At 40.6% G+C, this 21,860-nt stretch overlaps 1 protein-coding gene across 4 annotated transcripts in view; it reads right to left on the bottom strand.

The window, feature by feature from the left end:
- Positions 1 to 2,522: 2,522 nt before the first annotated feature.
- Positions 2,523 to 21,860, bottom strand: part of GYG1 (glycogenin 1) — a 32,124-nt gene continuing 12,786 nt past the window's right edge. The window contains exons 3-8 of one of the 4 annotated variants that reach the window (XM_044432754.1): positions 20,569 to 20,743; positions 19,780 to 19,942; positions 9,856 to 9,982; positions 5,080 to 5,323; positions 3,573 to 3,623; positions 2,523 to 3,347 (exon numbers count right to left, since the gene is read on the bottom strand). In XM_044432754.1, coding sequence (XP_044288689.1) covers positions 3,162 to 3,347; positions 3,573 to 3,623; positions 5,080 to 5,323; positions 9,856 to 9,982; positions 19,780 to 19,942; positions 20,569 to 20,743 — 946 coding nt within the window. In that variant the 3' untranslated portion in view covers positions 2,523 to 3,161. The remainder of the gene's footprint in view (positions 3,348 to 3,572; positions 3,624 to 5,079; positions 5,324 to 9,855; positions 9,983 to 19,779; positions 19,943 to 20,568; positions 20,744 to 21,860) is intronic. The other 3 variants (XM_044432755.1, XM_044432756.1, XM_044432757.1) reach the window with 3 other exon arrangements.

Here is a 21,860-nt window from a genome sequence, read left to right as displayed (position 1 = left end):
AAAACAATTAAACAAATTGATGAAAGATGACTTAAGCCATTGACCACCAAATGTCTAAGTAGTCAGAGGTAAGAACTTACCAGAAAGCAAAGCAGAAATTTAAACAATCCAAATTTATGTTAAGAAAATTGGGTGTTAGGTACACTAAACTTTGAGAAAGCTAATTCAGTGAGTTTAAGGACTACTGATACTATCTCACCCCACTGTCTTGACAAAGATTGCCCTGGCACATTTCTACAGTCTTATCGGGAGCTACAACAGCTTAGCACACATCAGTGATCATGTGCTATGGACTCAAATTGTACCTATGTAGCCAATTCTAGGACTCTGACTGGGTGGGGCTCAGTAGAAGCTGAAGGTAATGACATACTTTGTTCTACCTTTGAACCTCCACTGTGACTATAAGACATTTGAATCTGTCTCTCTTCTGACCAACAGAGGCAGTCTCTAGTTAAAAGGGCACTACTTATCTTTTGTCATAAAAATAGCTCTGTGCTTTAGTGATCTGGGCAAGATTAGTCCTGAACAAAACTGGCAATCAGTGCTCAAAACTACACCAATTACACCCAACTCGTTTGCATGCAAATACCTCATTCTCTAGGTTGGATCCAGCATTGAGTCTTCCATGAACAGGACAACTCTCTTCACCGAAAGTGCCTCTGACCTATCCCCTTCCTATTCTAAAGAACACAGCTCAACCTATCTAGCAGTCTCCTGATCAAACTTTTTCAGAGGGCTGCCTTGGAAAGAACAGAGGGAAATCTGTTTCTACTAGTCCCATTGTTGTTGTTAGTCACGAAGTCGTGTCCGACCCATCGCGACCTCATGGACAACATTCCTCCAGGCCTTCCTGTCCACCATCCCCCAGAGTTCACTTAAGCTCACACCGACTGCTTCAGTGACTCCATCTAGCCACCTCATCCTCTGCTGTCCCCTTCTTTTGCCATCTATTGTTCCCAGCATTAGGCTCTTCTCCAGGAAGTCCTCCTTTCTCATTAGGTGGCCAAAGTATTTGAGTTTCATCTTCAGGATCTGGCCTAAAGAGCAGTCAGGGTTGATCTCTAAGACTGACTGGTTTGCTCGCCTTGCAGTCCAAGGGACTCGCAGGAGTCTCCTCCAGCACCACAATTCAAAGGCCTCAGTCCTTTGGCATTCAGCCTTCCTTATGGTCCAGCTTTCACAGCCATACATTGCAACTGGGAAAACCATAGCCTTGACCATATGCATTTTTGTTGGCAGGGTGATGTCTCTGCTTTTTAGTATGCTGTCAAGATTTGCCATAGCTTTCCTCCCCACACAAAGGCTTTAGCATAGTCAATGAAGCAAAAGTAGATGTTTTTTCTGGAACTCCCTAGCTTTCTCCATGATCCAGCGTATGTTGGCAATTTGATCTCTAGTTCCTCTGCCTCTTCGAAATCCTGCCTGTACTTTTGGTAGTACCAGTCCCATGGTGCACCCTTAAGTTGGGATCCAATATTCCAGGATTTGGGGAAGGGGAAGATGCTTCACATCTCAAAAGCATATTGTTCAGGTTGTGAGGTAAGTGTAGGAAGTAACCCTGTAGTTCACTTGACAGCTTTGAAATGCTATAGGATACGTTGGATTCTCAGATCAAAGGGGAGAGAGAACACTGACCTTGAAACAGAGTGAGAAGGGTCCTCCTGGGCCATCTAGTCTGACCCTTGGCTCTTACTGGCTCTGCTCACGTCATGCCTACCATGTTCATGTCTAGCCTATTCTTGAACACCCTCAGTGATGGGGCCTTAGCCACTTCCTGGGGCCAGAGCTTGATCCCCCTTCCCAAGAACTGTATTGGCTCCTCTTCAGGAAAGTGATCCAGTACAGGGGAAAGCAGCATTTTGGTGGCCTAGGAGGGGATGTAACTGGGGAGGCTGATGCAAGCTATACTGAAGTTTCTCTGGTTTCCTTTGCTTTCCCCTCTGAGTTACTCCAGCTAGACAGACAAAAAAGCCCATCTAGCAAAATTTGCAGGGGGAGTAATGGGAAGGCAGTGGTTGCCCCAACTACACCTGCTTCACATAGGATGCCCCTGTGCCTCCTAGTCTGGGGCTTACATGCATTGCAATAGGCTTGTACCCATACCATTGTGTGACCAAGAGAGGTGCGGCACATTCTATTTTAATGAGAGCTCAGCCAGTCACTTATGCAACAAGGTAAAGAAAATACGTCTACAGCTAGGTAGTAACACTAAGGAGTAATGCCATTCCCTCAGAATCAGTAGCTTGCTTTCATTTTTTTAACTAGAAAGTGCCATTTTATATATGAACCAAAGAAGAAAATATAAACACATAACTTCTTTTCCTCCCAACACCTACTCCCAGCTACCCAATTCAAGGAGAACAGAGCACAAATTCTGACAGAGTGCAAACTTAATGCCTAAGCAGCACTGTTTAGGAATATGAAGAACTCTCCAAGCTTGTGTTGACATTGTCTACAAGTGCAAAGTAGTAGGTCTGAGACAGACACAGATTTTAGTGCCAATGTCAAAGTTGAATACAATAGAATTTTACCATTATTTTTTATTTTGTATTTAGAGTGCCATATTACAGGTAGCAGTTCAAAGGGTGGTTGTTTTTAAACTAGGCCCAGATATATACAGAACTGAACAAAAGCATTTGCCATGCTGTAGGTACCGCGCATAGAAGTCTGGTCAGAATCTTCGATATGGCTGGAATTGACAGGGAAGCAGTGTTGTTACAGTTAGGATGTTGCATGTCTTTGTGTCCTCATCATAAGGCACCCTCATTGTAGCTGCCTTAACCTCTAGTCCTTACATTAACATAGCAAGCAAAATGTGGTTTGGGTGTGCAGGCCAGGAGAGGTAAAGCACAGTCCCTATGGGTCTAAGGAGTATGTTTCAAGCCAGTTGAGTGCCCTGATCCCAATGAGTTCTTTGCAGGCATGTTGGTTAGCTTTTGTGCAAGAGAAAAAGTTCTGGCTGTTGGACACACAATTGGCACAAGGAGTCATACTTTAAACAGCTTTTGCTCAGTTCTTACCTGTGGTACTGCCAACAGACTTTAGCTGAGCAGCCGCAAAGCTGCTAGCAAGTTTATTGACCCTATCTGACTTTTCTAGTTGCTATAGCTCTGAAACAAGTCCTTGGATTGCTGATGTCTGTAGAACAGATACAAGTGTTTCTACTGGAGGTAGGTATCAAGTTTTTTCTTGATGTTGTCAAAGCTGTCTGCGCCCATATAGTCAGCCTGACCCTGCTCCCATCTTTCTTTGCGCTCCTCTGAGGACATAGCTGGCGGCGACGGTGGGGAGGGCGGCAGGGCTGCAGGTGAAAGCGACAGGTGGGAGACCGCCTCTGCTACCTCTTCCTAAAAAGAAGGCACGAGTGAGTGGGAGTGGTCCGAGTACGTCACTGCAAAAAGGGTAGGTATAAAGCCACAAAAGCAGAGGGTAGGAAAACCATCAAGAAGTTCCCATGCAAAGCAGCAAGCACCATTTGCACAATTTATGGAGCTGTTACAGTAAAGGAATAGCATGTCTAAGTCAATGAAACAGCAGACAAGTATTTAGCAACAGGTTTAAGTTCTTCATACCTCTCTACAGAAGCCACAAGAGAAAGCCAGTGAATAGACCAAGCCCGATAGCTGCAAATAGTTCATTAGAAAGTTGAAACAGGAACAAAAAAGCAGAGCTCAAGAACAAATCAGTACCTTTGGTCTCAGAAAGGTCTAAGAACTTAACTATTTATTTTCTGTATACCAAGTTTCAGTAGTCAAAGCTGTATATACTTCATGCATTATTGGACTGCATGCACATGAAGTAAAGATGAGTTGTTTGGACTAGTTAGACATAAGGAAGGACTGAGCCAGGGAGTCATAGCTATTCTAGTTTCAGGCATTAGTTTGGATCTTCTGCCAATGCAGCAAAATTAAGATTATGATGACAGGTACAATGCAACTATTCAGTTTGCCATAAGAGATTAGAGATAGATGGTAATAGGGAGTAGGAAGTGGATGTCCACTGGTAGACATATTTCAGTAGTTTTTTCATCTTCTACATTGCTGCAAATCATGTTTTAGACACAAATTTGTATATATGATGCCAAGCTGTTTATAAAGCATGAAGCTTTTCATGTATATTCCAGTTTAATGCTGAATTCTGCTGAAATCTGAATGTTTCTTAGCAATACACTAAATGTCAGTGTAAGCTTTCAAAAGCGAGAGTAAATTCCCCTACTAGATCTAAAGGAATAAACTACTGGTATACAGGAGCAAGTGATGGTGGCTGGGGAATACAAGACAGACTAAGCCTGCACCCCATTTGTTCACAAATAGCAATTATTACCAAATAGTGTCCAGTCCGTATATGGCTAGAGAAGAGTTTCTGTAAGCCAACTACACAGACATTTGGATAGATCCAAGCCAGACAATTACAGTGATCATGACACCACTAACATCAATCAGCATTTCCAGCTAATGGGAGAAGAATAATTCTAAGTTTCTTGGGAAGGATTCAATCACTGCTTCAGTTAGTGGGCAGGCCTGTGTGTGCCCTTCTACAAATATTTGGGACTAATCTGGCTAAAACTGGTTTGTGCTGGCAGGTAGAAAGATGCAGGGGCTGGGGCTTGTGATTTTAATTAACGCAACCCTACCTCTTACCCCATAACCTGATGGATGGATTAAAAGCAACCTCCTGCCTGCCCACGCCCCACTTTTAACATTTCTCTCCACCCTACTCTTCTTCAAGAGGCTGGTTACTCTTGAATTCATTTACACAGGTCTGCTTGAGTTAGTGTTTAACCTCTTGTGTGAGGTACAGTGGTAACCAGTGTTTGGTACTACAGTAACCAAAAGTCACAGCCCTGAGCCAGGATGCTGGACAAAGGGAAAGGCAAACCCACTTTGGCCACAGTCATGTCCCTAGCCAGCTCCTTTAGTAGCCTTGCTAGTGCAGGACTGCAAGCTGATCTTGTAGCAACCATGCTAGTTTCACACCAAGTCAGTTCTAATGATCAACAGCCAAGTAATGGCTCTCCGCAAGCATAACTCTTCTCACACCTCAGCCAAGGTAGAGATTATATGAATGCAGAAGACATACCGCCTTCACACCGGTAGCTGTGTCTTTAATGGCACCGTGCTGATGTAGCAATGGCAGGATGTTTGTGACATAAGTATTCCACCACATGTTGAGGAACTCTGGATGAACCATTGTGGGATCTTGAGCATCTTCTTTGACACTTTTGGCTTTGGAGTCATATGTGTAGTTCCACGGTTTCATTCTCCCCAGGAAGTGCACAACTTTAGCATTTGTCCCAAACCTGTCAGAAGAAGAATAGTTCTGCCTGATGGGTGGGGAAACAATATATTTTTAAGACATGGGCCCTGAATGGGTAACTAGCATAAGTTGCTTTGATTTTTTCAAAGCAACAAATATTAAAAAGCAGAGTTTCATTTTGAAATGCACACATGCACACTTTATAACTGTCACATTTCTGCTCATGCGAGCCTCAGAGCCACATACTATTAGAAACAATACCATAATCTGAATGAAGCAATCTTTAAAACAGGCCTCAATATCTTACTACCCTGTGAAGCCATTGAAAGAACATCCTTTGACGGAGATGTTGGGATAACTACCAACTGGAGAAACCATTGAACCAGGAAGATGAATTGAACCTTTTGAAGTGAAATTTTGCACTTGGGCAACCCAAGAAAAACTTCAGGACTGTGACCTGTTTTATGCTACACAAAGACTGCATAATTAATTCTTCAGTTTGCCATGTGAAGAACAAGTAACTGTGCAAGTCATTAAAACTTTGCCTGACAAATTTAAGTTGCCAGTCAGCCCCAGTTTGGCTTCTGAAGTTTCAGTAGTCTCTTGCAAGAATCCATGTACAACAGTTATTCTCAAGGCTGCAGATGATTTAAAATCAAGGAAGTTGGTTTTTTGGAATACCGGGTTTTATGCCCAGATTCAGCACTTTATCTGTATTTCTACATCATCATGCAGTGTACCTGATTTTCATTACATACATTCAGATGGTGAAGTGCCTATCAGTTTGAAAGCAAAATGGAGTACCCTCAAAAAGAGTGTTTTCTACATGTTTAGGGCTAACCAGGTATGCAGATGTATGCATATTAGACTTCAGGAAAAAACCTTGAGCATGCACTTACGAACTTTCAGAATGTTGGTAGCAATTGAAAGCTCAGGAATTATATATTAAGTTGTCCTATGGCCCCTATATATTTGCTTGCACTGAACATGGACAAAGCTGCTGCATGAAGCCTTTGGTCAACTTGCTTTGCTACCAGTGGCATCACCAATGACCTTGCCTCTGAGCAAGGAGTTCAGGACTGAATGCAACAGGAAGGACTACATATTTAACAACATTTAGCAACATCATCTATAACAGAAGCTGCTGGGCATTGAGGGTGTTTGGATTTAAGGCACAACTTCAGCATACAATTTGTTCAGGAATTTACTGCAACAGTTAAAACCTACTGCATGTACCCACAATAATAAAAAATAATTACAGCTTTACTTAAAAATATTTTCAATTTGAATTCGTGTGTCTACAAGTTGCTTTCCTCATTTCATATTACATTTTACAACCGTGCTATTGCTATTATATACTGAGTTTGGTGAATTGGGAAATGCAATAATTTCTGGAGTCTCTAATAGAAGCCTTAACTACTTTGAAAAGGTTACCCAAGTTAGACCAGCAGCTGTTACAGACTTCACATCAACTCTGATCTCCTTTCTTATTAACAAATTATTTAGCAATTTTGAATATTTGGACAAGCTGCAGACATAATGAGGTATCTAGTCCTAGAACTGGCCTATGCAGCTGTGGAAACTTGGCCTTGATTGTATGTTAACCAAGTAGCCAAAATCAGATTAAGAGCAATGGAAGGGCTGAAACTAAGCTAGAAAAGGAGTCATTTGTACACCCTGCTGCAATGTGGGAATGAGCTGTTAAGTTGCTCCGATGTGTTGGCATGCAAAACCATTCCGAATCAGTTACACAGTGTGGGGTAGTTATAAAACAATCCTCAGTGCATCTGACAAGGAATCAGGCTCAGTGTAGCTTGTTCTCTCGTTCCTTCTTCCTGAGTTGTCCGGACAGTATTTCAGTGTCCTTTGAGGAAGATCTTTCCTTTCCCTCCCTGTTGCCCCCTTTTGTGCACAAATTAGCCCCTGTACCGTTTTTGCCTTGTCAGCCTGTTTCTTCATTGCTCAATAAAAGCTGCCACATACAAGACCATTGACAAAATAAGCCTACTTATCAGACAGATCGAAATGTGCACTTGTGCTCCTTCTAAAAGCCTAACAATAACAACAAACAATAACATCAAAGGATGGTTCAGTTTTCTGGGACTGAAAAAAAAGCAGTGAGCTAGTGATGGTTACTCCAAAGTGCCTCTTGGTATCAGTGAAGGGGCTGTCACTGGTGGCAGCCCAGGCAAGATCCCAAAATGTGGCAGGTGCTTTTCCTTGTCAAATGGAGAATTAGGTAATTCCTGTAACTCACAACGAACTTTCTCTGCTTGGTTTGTGAAATAATGACACTATCATGGGTTCAACAACCCCTAGGAACAGGTCATGAATTATCCCCAACTAAGCCACCCTACAGGAGCAGTTTGGAGTTGGACAACACGACAACTCACCATGGCTAATTACCTATAGTGGGTTGTCATGTCATATAAAACAGGTCATTCTTAGGTGCATTTGTTACATAACAGACTTTGAAAGTACCGTGCATATATACACACACACATATATATCTGGCCAGGGCAACTTCTTTTATATTTTATATTTTTATTTATTTTATATTGTTAATTTTAACTTTATATTGTTATTTTTGTATTTTATTGTATTTTATTGTGTTTGTAAGCCGCCCCGAGGCTTCGGCAAGGGGCGGCATAGAAATGTTCTAATAATAATAATAATATGGGACTTTAATATATTTTATTCACTGATATATTCCTTTTTTTAAATGAGCAAAAAGCTACCTGGACATCTTTGGAACTTTGACATCATTGGAAAAAGGGCTTAAAAAAACCTTTGGAGGTAGAAATCCACACTTGTTTTTGCTAAATCTCTTTTCCTTCCTAAAAAGCCAGCAGGATCAGATGTGATCATAGCAGAATGTAAAATGTATCACGTGCTACAAGTTAGAGCTGTTTGGCACAGCTTGAACACCCTGCCCTAGGGATACCTTGTATTCAGCTTCTTCCCTGAAGCTACCAGTTTAGCTGAAGGAACAGTTTTGCTTAGCTATTGCTAGATAACACCCAAACTGACCTCAAGCAGTGAACAGGTGGAATGTACAGTTCCTTGTTGCATGATTCAAACTGAATGAAAGCTGTAAAATACATATATCACAATACTATTGACTGAGCCAGATATTCTCTCTCTACCAGTCACTCAGTTTGCATTAGCTTCCCAAAATAAATGTTCTAATTTTAACTTGACAGTGCCTCATATGATGCTTAGATCACAAGACATAGCTTGAACCTGAGCCACCAAAAGCAGTGCTTAGGTTAGCTGCTCCATTAAACTCCAGCTACTTGAAGTTGCCTAGAGACTAGTTCATACAATTCTCCATTTACTTCTGGATCTATGAGTGGCATGGTCCAGAAGATTTACCTTTATTTATGTTTTCCCTAGAGATTTAAAATAAGCAAACAGTGACCATTAGTCAGCTTTCTGTATGAAATGCTTGAGTTTGCCAGAGAGTTGACAAGCTATCCAGCTGGACTACTTCAGAGAAGGGAAACAGATATGTCTTGGACTTTACCCATCCTGCAGGCATTTTCATTAAAGGACATACACTCTTATCAGAGCAGGATAAGGTCTCAGAATGGTAGGTGATACGGGAAAGTAGAAGTATTGTATCCTAGTGACTAGTAAAAAATGCCAAACTGTTCCTCAAAGTTTCCAGTATATTCTTCCTCACAAGATGCATTATTTGACTTCTAAAATGTCTTAAGATTATATTGAGTAGAAGACATATGCTGAATGCATTTCTCCCTTTTCTTGTCTCCCTATAACCATTTTACCATCTGGAGGCACAGAATCCCATGCTGGATTTCTGTAGAGATGCTGCCTCAATTCACTCTTTCCAACATGTTCAGATTATTTTGCTATAGCTCATTCTTCTCCTGACAAGGGCATCAGGAGTCTTAAGCCAAGTCTGGCTTAGCCTTTGGACAAATGGAGAAATGATCAAAGAGGTCATTCCAACATTGCTTCTTTCTGCACAGAGATGGTGAAGCAGCTCCCATATCAAGAGTATGGTCAGAACTCATGGGCCACATGGGCAGTTTTAGAAAGGGCTATGTCATCATGGGGAAGAATTGTGTACTCTCACGTGTGCTGACAGGGTTGTCAACAGCCCAGGCATGGAAGTAAGCAGACCCCACTGCACCATCTCCCATGCTATGAGGCAAGATCTGGATGAGTAACAGAAGCAACTAGTTATATTAGTTGCTCAATCGTTGGCCTTGAGGCCTGTCATATGACAAAGGAATAGGAAAATGTCCTGTTTGCCAACCTCTAGAGCTAATCCACATGGATTAGATACTTCATTCTGAGCTAGTAGATACCTACTGGTAAAATTAGGCTATGAATCTTTTCTTCCTATAATAATTTACTCTCCTAACATGTCACTAAAACTCTTTATGATTCCCATTTTGATTAGATCAAGTCTTGTCAGATGGAGCCATGCAAAAGCAAGTAGTAAGAATGTAATTCTTCTGACCCATCTCTGCTTTGGGAGCAGTCTTCACACAGCATGAACGAAGACCACACACATTTAAATGAATGGTGAATCTTGCACAACTTGCCTATTTACATTGTGTGTCCACTTACGCTTTAAATGCTGGGAGGTAGGAGTAGATAGAAATACTGCTTAGGTTATAAATAAATGGCAGGTGCTTGTTAATGTCCGTAGTTGCCCAACTGCTGAAGAAGGTGTTTAGTAAGCCCTGGTCCCCACCTAAAAAAGAAGGACACGAGGGGATTAATAGGAGCCATGAAAGGCAAAACTGAGTGACTTTACCACAAATGCATTCTCCCTAATGAAGACACAGGATCCTGGTCACTCAGACTACTAAATTCTCTGCAAGCTCCAAGGACTCACGGATGTAGTATTTCTACTTCGAGAGTCTTGGCATTCTACCTAGCCCAACTGCTTCAGTGATCTGCAAGAGGGCTGTGCACAACAGACAGTATGCCTTCAGATTATTTTGTAAAGCAATAAATAGCATGTTGCATGGTGGTCGTTCATGTCTCTGGGCCTCTGCTATTGCCCGGATATACCCAGCCAAGACTGGAGAGCAGCAAGAAAGCAACATTACAGTTCAAAGTAGCATAGCTTCTATATAAAAATAGTCAGTTGTTCTGATAATATTTGGTTCCAAGGATGTATAAGAACTTCATTTCCATTCAAGTTAAGATCATAGCTTGTCCAGTTCACAACCCTAAAAATATTTTGTGAGCAAAGGTCACAGATTTTGAGCTTGCGATGCTCATTCACAAAAAGCATACTTTGGGAAAATGTGCATTTTAAAAATATGTATTATAGGAAAATGTGTTTTTCAGGGTTTTGTCAAGGGAGGGAAAGAATGCATTTTGGTTACACTTTTACAAATATGCACCCAAATGCCCGCTTTCTCGCTTGGAACAGGAGACACGAAGCTTTCAGTTGAGAATGAGGTGAGCTGAGGCTTGAGGTGGAACTCAGAAATAATCAATGAGTCCAATCCTTAGTGATTTTCCAGTCCGGTTTAAGTATTTAATGCAGTTATTCATTGAACCAGTAAAGCTGTGGAAAGGAGAAGGGAAAAATCCACAACAGAACTTGGCTGTCAAAGCAAATTTTTTATATTATTTTCTTAATAACCTATGCCATCCTATTCCATTCCCAAATGTCACCAAGGCAAAGTAATGCCCATCTAAGGTAAAAGAAAACCATGAGAACATTAAAATAGCACATTAATTTTAAATTAGGTCCAGGAAATGCCTTTTAACACCATTTCCAAAAGTCAGTAAGGTGGGGACCAATTCTCATTCTGGAGGAGAACCAATCCATTTGGACTGATGCAAAAGAAAGCCTTTTCCTGGATGCCTAACAAATAAGCTTCTGTGAGCATCAGTGTCTTCACGGGGATCTCTCCACAATCCTTAGCCAGGCCAAAAGCTATCCTATCCAGGGCTTTAAAGATTTGAAAGACCACTTTGAACTGAGCCTGGAAAACAAGCAGCAGTTGGCACATCTTTTAATAATGCTGCAACTAGGTTTTAATAATGCGTACAGCAGACTGCTGGCAGTATTTTGCACAATGGAGTCTTCTGGATGCTCTTCAAAATCAGGACTATGTACTGTGTTTGCAATAATTCAAGCAGTTCAATTTAACCGAGGCATAACTGCCAAATCAGATTGACTCAGGAAGATTTATATCTTATACATTACATGTAGTTGTCCAGACATATCTCCCCATTGAAGATCTAGGTACATGAGTATTTGGAAGCTAAAGGACATGATCTTCCAGGAAAATGCAACCTCCTCCTCCAAAGATAAGCTAGATCCCAATCCCTGAGTCAGTTTTCTATTAACCAGTTTGTTCACCTGCGCCCAGCCCAAACTGCTCCCTTCGTATTAGGTGATAAGGAAGAACAGAATTGGGTGTCAACACCATACTAGTTTTTGAAGTTTATTCCAAAGCTCTGAACCACTCCCAGTGATGTTGTATACCTATGATTTTGGCTGGTTCTGCAGGTTATGCCTGATAGAACTTGTACACAGGTGAAGCCTGGCTGAGTTTTTAATCTATGGTTCTCAAGCAGTCATAATAATTATTTGGACAAATTGAATAACAAGGATATCAGATGGCAGAAACTAAGATAGTGGTAATCTCTAATAACAAATCGTGTTAATAGCTTATATAAATAAGCATTTTGCACTACAGGGTAGTGCAAAATTGTGGGGGTACTACAGGTTTTATGGTTCTGTCAGACTAATTTTTTATTTTAGCCAAAGGGCATTTTTTATTATCTACAGACAACTGCTCAGATCAATTTCATTATAAAAGACGCCAAGATTCAAAGATAAATTATAACATACTAAAAATGGAATCTGGTGACAAATGCAGGAATTATTCGCTAGGACAGTTATCAACTTTTAAAATTTCATTCCCATATGGACAAGCTGTTCATGCTATTCAGGTTGCATAGCCAGGAAAGTAATCTTAAGGATAGATTATTGGGCACATGGGAAAGTAGCCCAAACCTCTTAATTCTGATTTACCATATTATCTGCTTGAAAAGAAGTTTCTAATAGGCACATTTTTTAGAAGTGGCATACATATTTAAAATGATGGTGAAATATACACTGTAGTGTTTGAGGTCCTTTTTATATAGCTAGAAAAACTACACTTTTAAGAAGTGTATTACATGGTTCCTTTCACAAGCAGTACTACTATTCCAGGCCCTTGTCACAATATGGAACAGCAAGGTCAGTGCGCCATTAACATGTGCATCCTTCTTTGGTCCTGTGGAGCTCTGAAAGCTCCTTCATTTACTGGGGAGTTCCTGACAATGAAAAAGGTCAGATGATGGCTGGAGCACAAGCAGGGTAAGACTCACCATGAAGCTGACGGAACATCTTTGAGAATGTATCATCAAGCCTACTAAGGTTTATTTTGCTGCTTCCACTGCTTTCATCTACCTCAGGAATCCAGTACTGGCACTCTTGAAAACTTGAGTGCTGATACTGGAGTCATTCAGAGGAGAAAATTGGCCACCTTGAAAGCTGAGGAGAATGCTACAGCTGCTAATGGAGAATCTGCTGAGGTGCTGAGTACATCTTATCCTCTTTTGTGGGATCAATTAATATCTCCCACCCAAGTACTAGCCCAGCCTGACCCTGCTTAGCTTCTGAGATCAGACAAGACTGGAAGTGTTCAGGGTGGCCATAGGTGTTAATATCTATATGAAGCTTTTAGGAGGAATAACTAGGAGATTTAGGAAAAGGTGTCATCAGTACTCTCTCTCTCTCTGAAATCTGAACCAGGAGAGGCTGTGTGTGTTTTGAATCAGTGGCTGGATACACTTATGGTTGGGATGAGGGCTAATAAACTAAAATTAAATTTGGGTAAGACAGAGAATCTGAGTGGGCAGTTCAAGTTCAGGAGCAGAGCTGTCTGCATATCCTGGATGGGGCTGCTCTTCCCCTGAAGAGGCACAGGTTTGGAGTTCAGGGGTCCATTTTATCTCAAGTTGGCCAGCTGATGTTATTGGCCCAATGTGCCAATTAACAACTTGCACCAATTATGCCCATTGCTGGATCCATGCACTAGTAACCTCATAATTGCACTCTTGTAATACATATGTAGAGCTGCCCTCTGCCCACATGCTGCAGCTAGTGCAGAATGTGGGACATCCAGTTATGCTCACATAGCAGTTGTACCAAATGAATGACACTGGCTGCCTATTAGCTACTGGGCCAGCTACAAGCCTATATTATCATCATACAAAGTTAACTGATCAAAGCAGTAACTTATGTGCTATTGGAGATGTGCACTCCTTACTGTGTTGTCTAATTGGCAGTTTAGACTATTGCATTGGGCCTGTGCTGTGAAAATCCAGCCCTGTCACTGAAAGTATAGGTCTGCTTAGCAAAAGTAAAGTGCTGCCCCTTAGTTACCTTGCTTAGCTCACTCTTGTTTTTTGGCCCTGGGGAAGATGGCCAGAGTATGAACATGCAGCTGTCCTCTGTTTTGAGATAATGCACCTTATCAGCAGTCACTAATGAGCTTATGCCTTGTTATATACTTAGTTTAATTAGTTGATATTATTGGATTCTATCATTCTGGCACGCGAAGTGGTAACAGGACTCTGTTGTGAGAATCTTGACTGACACTAATGGAAAGCTTCAGGTCTTATGGCCTGTGAGGATGTGCTATAGCACTTCATGTGCTACAGCGTACACTGATAGGAAGCTGCATATAGTGTACTTGTCAACTCACTAACAAGTAAACAAGTAGTTCACGCTGCTTAGATGCTGTACCTGTGTAGCAGCCAGCCGCTTTCCCATGAGTAATCTATCTGAGCTGGGCATTTCCCCTTGTTTCGTTTGGGGTACTATCTTGGAGGGGACTTTGCTGACCATTCCAGCTGACTAGACCCTGCCTAGAGGCTTGTCCATGCACAGCGTTGTAAGTGACTTGCTTGCTAAGCCCTTGAAAAGCTAGCTAGTAATGCGATTGTTTTCACAATAAAGTCTCCTTGTAAGCAAACCTAGACCTGGCTTACTAATTTTATTAATTAATTAATTAATTAATTAAAACATTTCTATGCTGCCCCATTTGCCGAAGCCTCGGGGCGGCTCACAACATAAAATTAAAATACAAGAAATAACAATATAAAATAAGTCACCCTGGCCAGATAAAATAAGCAAATAATATTAACAATTAAAATGACGCTTAAATAAAAAGGTCTTCGCCTGGCACCGAAAAACAAATAACGACGGTGCCAGGCGGACCTCTCTGGGGAGCGCATGCCATAGATTGGGCGCCACCGCAGAGAAAGCCCTCCTCCGAGTACCTACCCTTCTAATTTCTTTCATGGAGGGTTCCCGGAGAAGGGCCTCTCCTGCAGATCCCAAGGGGCGGGCGGGCGTATATGGATGTAAGCGCTACTTCAGGTAACCAGGACCCAAGCCGTTTAGGGCTTTATAGGTCATCACCAACACCTTGAATTGGGCCTGGACTTCAATGGGAAGCCAGTGAAGCTGACGGAGGACTGGAATCATGTGAACATAACGCCCAGTCCCTGTCAGCAGCCTGGCAGCTCTATTTTGAACCAATTGAAGTATCCGGACCGTCTTCAAGGGTAGCACCATGTAGAGCACATTACAGAAGTCAAGGCGGGAAGTCACCAGCGCATGTGTCACTGTTGCCAGGCAGTCGTACTCCAGGTAGGGGCGCAGCTGATGAATCAGCCGAAGCTGAAGGAAAGCGCTCCTCGCCACTGCTGTCACCTGAGCTTCCAATGAAAGCTCCGGTTGAGGAGCACTCCCAGGCTGCGGACCTAATTTCCTAGGATTTCCTAATTTCCTAGGATTACTCACACCATTAGCCCACAGCTGGGGTGAAACAACTACGTGCTGAGTCTAGCACTACCTAGGTATACTTGTCCCAAGAGATGTTTGACAAAAGATTAAGTTAAATTTGAGTAAGCTGATTAATGAGGTCTCAAGGCACATCAACAGATGGGCGTCTATAAAGTTAAGTCTATGGAGTTGGATGAACACCTGCAAAATGAATGTAATACCTCATATTGTTTATGTGGTATTCCTTTATGTCTGACAAGTATTTCTTGAAGCTTAATGTTTTCTTTTGTAAATTGAAATGGGATTCCATTCACTGCAAATATCCTTGAAAAGGGTGCAAATTTCAGTCAGAGTGAACTCCTTTCTATTTCCTTATACCATTAGGCCTATTCATTGATGTGCAATAGATTTTGGTATTTTCTGCTTAGATGAGATTCCTTTCTCTGATCAGTTCCAGAATTTTCATTTTTGGATTCTCTTCTCCAGTGGGTTTCACTGGGCTCTCATCATACCAAAACAGAGAATGTGCCCTCTCTAGTTGTGGGACTAGAGTTGTGGCATCTATTTTCACATCAATTGTGTTTGACATCTTTTCATACACAAAATTGATTTTATGGGGAAACTGAGGTTTTAAAATTGGCAGGAAAAGTTTGTTTTGGCAGATTAGGAAGGAAAAAACTTTTTTTTTTTACTTTGGTTCAGTTTCTTGGTCCTGGAGACAATTTGTGCCATTTCTGCTTGTGCGCTAAACAGAAGTTGCCAGCTACAGCAGCATGGCAATGTATACAGTGGAAACATTTGTTAGAATTCAGGTTTGGTCCTTCTGCTTTTACAGCTTCAGAGCTTCCTGTGTTACTAAAAGTATTAATTGAGCCCAAACAGTTTCATAGTCTGAAATTCATGTATATAAATATGTATTATTGGTGAATAAATATGATGAAAGAACGGCATAATGAATTGACGTACCCTCTTAACCAATCAATGGAATACTTTATTATTATCATATATTTTGCAGGAAATCATGATCTTATGCTATGTTTTAATAAAGCAAAAAAAGAAAAGATCTTTTAAGTATACTGGATGTCACAGTAGGGCTTAAGGACTTAATTTGTTAAGGGCTTAATTAAATTGACCAATTTTTGGAGGTATAGTGTGGATAATGCATTTCTTCTTCATATGTTTTGGATATGCCCAACAGCAGCTTTCTTTTGGGAGGAGTTAATTTTGGATAAATCATGTGAGAGTTAAAGAGACACATGTTCTTTTGAATTACCCACCCATCTCTTAGAATTTAACAAAAGGTCAATGTAATGGATTTTCCACACCCTTTGAACAGCTAAAAGATTAATATTACAACACTGGTAAGATAAACAGCCACCTGCAGTAACACGAAGGGTAGAAGATTTAATGAAACGTTCAGTTTTTGACCTAACAGGTGACCATTAGGCATAATATACAAATGGATAAAAACATGGGAATTTGGGGTGCCTTTGTTGATGTCTATGCACAAATCTTTCATAATGGTGGTATGCTTTATTATGTACTAACATATAGAGAGATATCCTATACATGTAATTAGTGCTATAGATCTTTCTACATTTTATTCAAAAATTGTAATGTTTCAGTTTTCTTAAGATTGTGGTTTAGCCCTGCCCCACCATTGCACAAAATAAAATTTAAAGAAAAATTTATAAAAATTACACGATTATATATATCTTGTGAACAGGACAGCTAGAGGATATAATCCCCTACATATAAATCAACCAACTTTTAAGATCTTCAGAGGTTACCTTCCTTGTCATTCTACAAATAACTGCATGTCACCACTTAGATTTCAAACTCAGGCCTTCCCAGTTAGCTGTTCCCACCCTCTGGGAAACCTTCCCCATGCAGTTTGGAAAGCAGAAGATGTGCATTTTTAGATGTTTGAAATGAACCACTTGTTCAACCAGCCTTCTCCTGGCTTGTAAGTAATTTCAATTAATGATAGCTGTTCCATTTTACTGCTGTTTGCACTGTTGCTTTTGATGGAACTGTTTAGTATATTAAAATGTGATTAATATTGTTAGTACAGTTGAAACTGTTTTAACAGCATATTTTAAACCATATTTAAACATGAGTAGTTTAGGGATTTTATTTGAGCAAGCTATATACATATTGCCAATAAATTAATTCTGGAATAATAGTGTTCTTTCTATACACTTCTAACAGGCAGCTTGGGACACACTGTGGTTCTTTTAAATGCACTCAAAACTACTACCAATGATTAGGGTTTATTGAGCATCCAACTTCTGTACCGAAGTTACTAATCTAATTTCAGGGCTAGTTACCAGCAAGGTCTTTATAAAGCCAGGGAAAAATCAGACACTTAGAAAATCACATTTCGAAGAACAGCATTTCTGTTCCACTTGTTAGATCTCACAGCTGAAAGCCATGTAGTGCTATACTACAGCCCTTACTGTTTCAGCTTCTACTGGAATTCAGCACACTGGCTTTTGGAAGGAAATTAAATATTACCTTATTAGGCCAAACTAAGTGAGCTTATATTAAGTGAAATGCAGTCAGGAAAGGCACAAAACTTCTTGTGTTTTCAGACAAATACCATGGCCTCTGTATTCGTCTTACTATAAGCTATCTAAAATCTGTGCCAGTTTAACCAGAGGCAGCACTTAAGTTACATTAGAGACCGTCAAGCCGTTCCAAGCAGGGCCTTAAATAACTCTCACTGTCAGACGTGAGTACTTTTCTTCTGCATTCCATCTCATTTTACCTGCTATGTCAAAATAGAAACAGATAAATCTACCAGAAAGCAACCAAGCTTAGTGCCACAAGCAAGTTCTTTTTGTTTCTATCTGCTAATGATTCTTAAAGTTAGAAGGGACTTTAGTAATTTAATATAGATACCCATGGCCGCAATGTTTTCTCCCTGCATAAGAGTAGTTACCCATGGCATTGACTGTTATAGTTTCATTCACTATGATACAGTTTATCTGTTTATTATATAACAAATGGAAGCCAACTTGACTAAGCAGCTATGAATAGCAGCAAATTCTTTTTCCTTTGCTGAGTAAATAGCCTTTCCTTAGGCAGTGTTCTCATCTACTTGGATCATTCTTTCTCCCTGCACCCCATCTTTCCGATATGAGTCATGCAGAAGCTCTTGCTAGAAAACTTGCACAACGGCCAGTGTGGTGTAATGCTCAGAGGGCTGGACAGGTTTCTGCTCCCCATTTGGCCATCAAGCTCACCAGGTGACTTGGGTTAGTCCCTTCCTCACAGGGCTGTTCCTGAATGTATAAACTGGGAAGAAGGAAGATCATGAAAACTGCCTTAGGTTATTTGTAAGAAAAAAAGGCAGCATATAGATCTAGTAATAAAAAATAACTATGGCAGGCAAATGTGTGTTCCAAGTAGTGGTGTTTAGCTTTTCTGGCAATTAAAATATGCTGTACAGGAGGAATAAGCTCAACAGTGTTGCATGAATTGGTTATGCAAATGATGCCTTGAACCAAGAGCCTGTGGCCATTTCCTGCAGTGTTCATTCCTTCTGCATTAGATATATTTACAGCCCAGTTGGACTGTGATTTTCCCTTGGGCTGCAGGTTAGCATATACTAGTGTATTCTCACCTAACAGAAGCAACTTCAGATTAAGTTGGAGACCATTTAAGGCTTCCCTTACCTTAAAGCAGCCTTCTCTAGCCTGTTGCCCACCAAATATTTTGGACTACAACTCCCAGGTTCTGGATCATCAGCCATACAGGCTGATGCTAATGAGGGCTGAAGACCAAAACATCTTCAGGGCATCAGGTCATGAGTAAGTCACCTTAGAACTACTTCAAGTATTCTGTGACCAGATCCCTGAATGACTGGAGTGCTTGAATATGTGCCACATATTTCCTGCAATAAGTGGACTATCCAGGACACAACAATACTTCCAGCTGCCAGTGCAGCAGCTTTAGACTAAAAAATCCTGCCTGACTTGGTCTTTACAAACTGGAGTGCATCTTGTGTTGCATGGTAATCCAAAATTCCTGAGCAGTATATTCCTTTGTCTTTACTGCATCCTCTCAGGTGATATGATGTGACATTCCCACAGCAGATTAACAAGATAATGAATTTCCCTTTCACTAAAGAAAGCAAGCGAATCTTCTGGAAGAATGTTAGACTTCCTCTTAAGCTAAAGCATCCCAATAGCATCTATGGTTTAAATGGAAATTTGCTTGCCCCTTTAATACTTTTCTTGGAACTCAATGGGATGGGCTAACATACACCTGCCCAATAAGATCAGAATAACTAGAAAATACAATAGCATTAGCTTTAGAGAAAAAAGAACATACTGTACTAAAAAAGCCACTATCCATTATATAAAAAAATCTTGGCCAGTTAAAAGATAAAGCCCTAAGAAGCTCTAATAAATTCTCCTCTCCTAGTTATTTCAAATACGGATGGCTAATTCACCTTCCTACTCCCCTTCAGCCAATTTAAGGATATCTCATTAATATTTCATATATTTAAGTTCACTGAAATAAATCCCCAATCTATAGAGTGCTTCCACAAGCACAGCATCCTATAAGCATTAAATGTTTCCTGCATATTGTTTTAAAATTACACAATGCAACTTCCAATTTGTACAGGAGCTGTTCCCACCATTCCTCAGAATATAAATGCATTTAACACATACCATCGAAGCTGCCTTTCTCTATGGCAAGCTGCAACAGTTGATTGAATGTTTCAATGGAAGGGCGATAGACAAAAACTCCTGAATTGAAACAGTCAGGCCAACCTGGATCTGGTGCTGCGGAAAGTTCTTCTCTTTCAAAAAGCTCATCAATATTTGACAAAACCTGGTTAAGTTGGAAAATAGTTTAATACAGCATTATAGGCTCCTTTTTCCAGAATAATGAACATTTTAAGACTTTCTATCTAGGCACAGATACGTATTTTTCTGGACTAAAACTGAAGGTACTTTTCACTTTACACAATCATTTCACAGAACATGCTCCTTACAAGTGCAGCTCAGTGAATACTTTATTTTATTAAGTTAGTTCATTTCTATACTGCCCCACAGCCCAAGCTATCTGGATGATCTACGCAGTCCCTAAAAACAGGTGAAAAAAGTCCAATTCTTAAATATGGCCTTGAAGAATCCTGCCCATATCTTTAGGGCCATGCTGCCTGAACAATGGAGACACTTCTAAGATCCCAGCCAGTCAGCCCTACAGCCCTAGCTCCCTCGATGATGCCACTGCACATATACTGCAAGAAGGAATAGATCTTATTAGGTGGTGGTTTAGTTTAAGGCACACGTTGTGCTTGTAAAACTGTAATGCATCCTGCCACACAAGGTTGGCATCATGCATGACAAACGTCTTCTACCAACTCTTATTATGCACATAGCCTGAGTTGCCTAACTCATACCTAAAATGGATCCAGCTCAAAAATACCTTCTAAAACAGTAAATCAGACATACCATTGTGTCTGCATCCATGAACACACACTTTGAAAACTGTGTTAGTCCCCAACAATGGAGTTTTGTCAGTGTAACACCAAGCTCAGGCCTCTTCAGTAGTGCGAGATGGGCTGAATCTCCACTGTCCAAGACATCCACCAACTTCACTTCATCGAAAACTTTTTCCAATACTTGCCTATCAGAGGAATGGTCATATGTTACAGCAGACGTCAATGCCATGAGCTTGCTTTCAACCAAGTTACCTTCACACCTCTCTGAACTGTATCAAAGTGAGTCCTCCACCAAGCTTCTGCCAGAGCAACCCTTGCAGGAATTTGCTTGAAATGTGTGCTACAGCAGTCATCTATCCCTGCGGTACATTTCTAACTTAAGAGCACAGGAATGTACACTTCAGATAATACTCTTGAAAGGTGGTGGATTAGGCTGTTGGAGCATGCATAGGACCTGCATACACCTACACAGACATATGGATCAGAAAGAGCTAGTAACACTCCTGATAAGTCAGCTGGCTATTTTAAGCTGCAACGGTCAAGGAAGAAGGCGCTTTCACAGCCTGTATAATAACTCCTGGGCAGCTGCTGAGATGTGCCTTGGATAGCCAGTTGGTAACTGAAACACACTTCATGGCAGCCCTGTTAGAACCCGATTACATTTAAAAATGAAGCTGATGCAACATTGTTTCTCCACTGTTTTTGGAAAGATATTTTAAATGCAAGCACTGACCTTGCTTGAAACTGCTTGGAATTCCTGTATTTCCTCCTTTCTGTTTTGTTTAGAATTATATGCCATTTTGGCAAGGAGTTCGCACAATTTAAAGATGGCCATTATATGAAATCCTCATTTATGGTACAATGAGGCAGAATATAGTATCCCATAATGAATAAAAGGGGCAATTCCATGCAATAAACTACTAAATTACAATCCACATAAATAAGGGTTCCTTAAAAAGAACTGGATGCACAGGGAGTATAGAAGAAACAATGTTTTTAATAAGAACAAAAGAATGATTCCTCTTAATGCAACATTTGAGAGATTTTTTTTAAAGGGATGTTTATTTTTCTATACTGCAGAGTCTGCTTTGGATAAGAAAGGGAACTTCTTTTCCAAATAAAATAAAAATAAAAATTGGTGACTAGCATTTATCTCTATAGCATCATGCACTGTTTTTGTAGTGCTTTGTAGTCTGAAAGGCACAGTTCTTGTTACTGCAATTCCTTTTAAAATTCAGAGTACAGAAAGAAAGGGTTGTGGGTGGGTGGGGGGAGGAGAGAACATCGCAGTAGCTGTGTGCT

The sequence above is a fragment of the Varanus komodoensis genome, unplaced genomic scaffold (assembly GCF_004798865.1).
Source record: "Varanus komodoensis strain SLA01 unplaced genomic scaffold, ASM479886v1 scaffold25, whole genome shotgun sequence".
Lineage (NCBI taxonomy): Eukaryota > Metazoa > Chordata > Lepidosauria > Squamata > Varanidae > Varanus > Varanus komodoensis.
The sequence above is the reverse complement of the archived record's forward strand: the minus strand, read 5'-3'. Positions and strand labels throughout refer to the sequence as shown.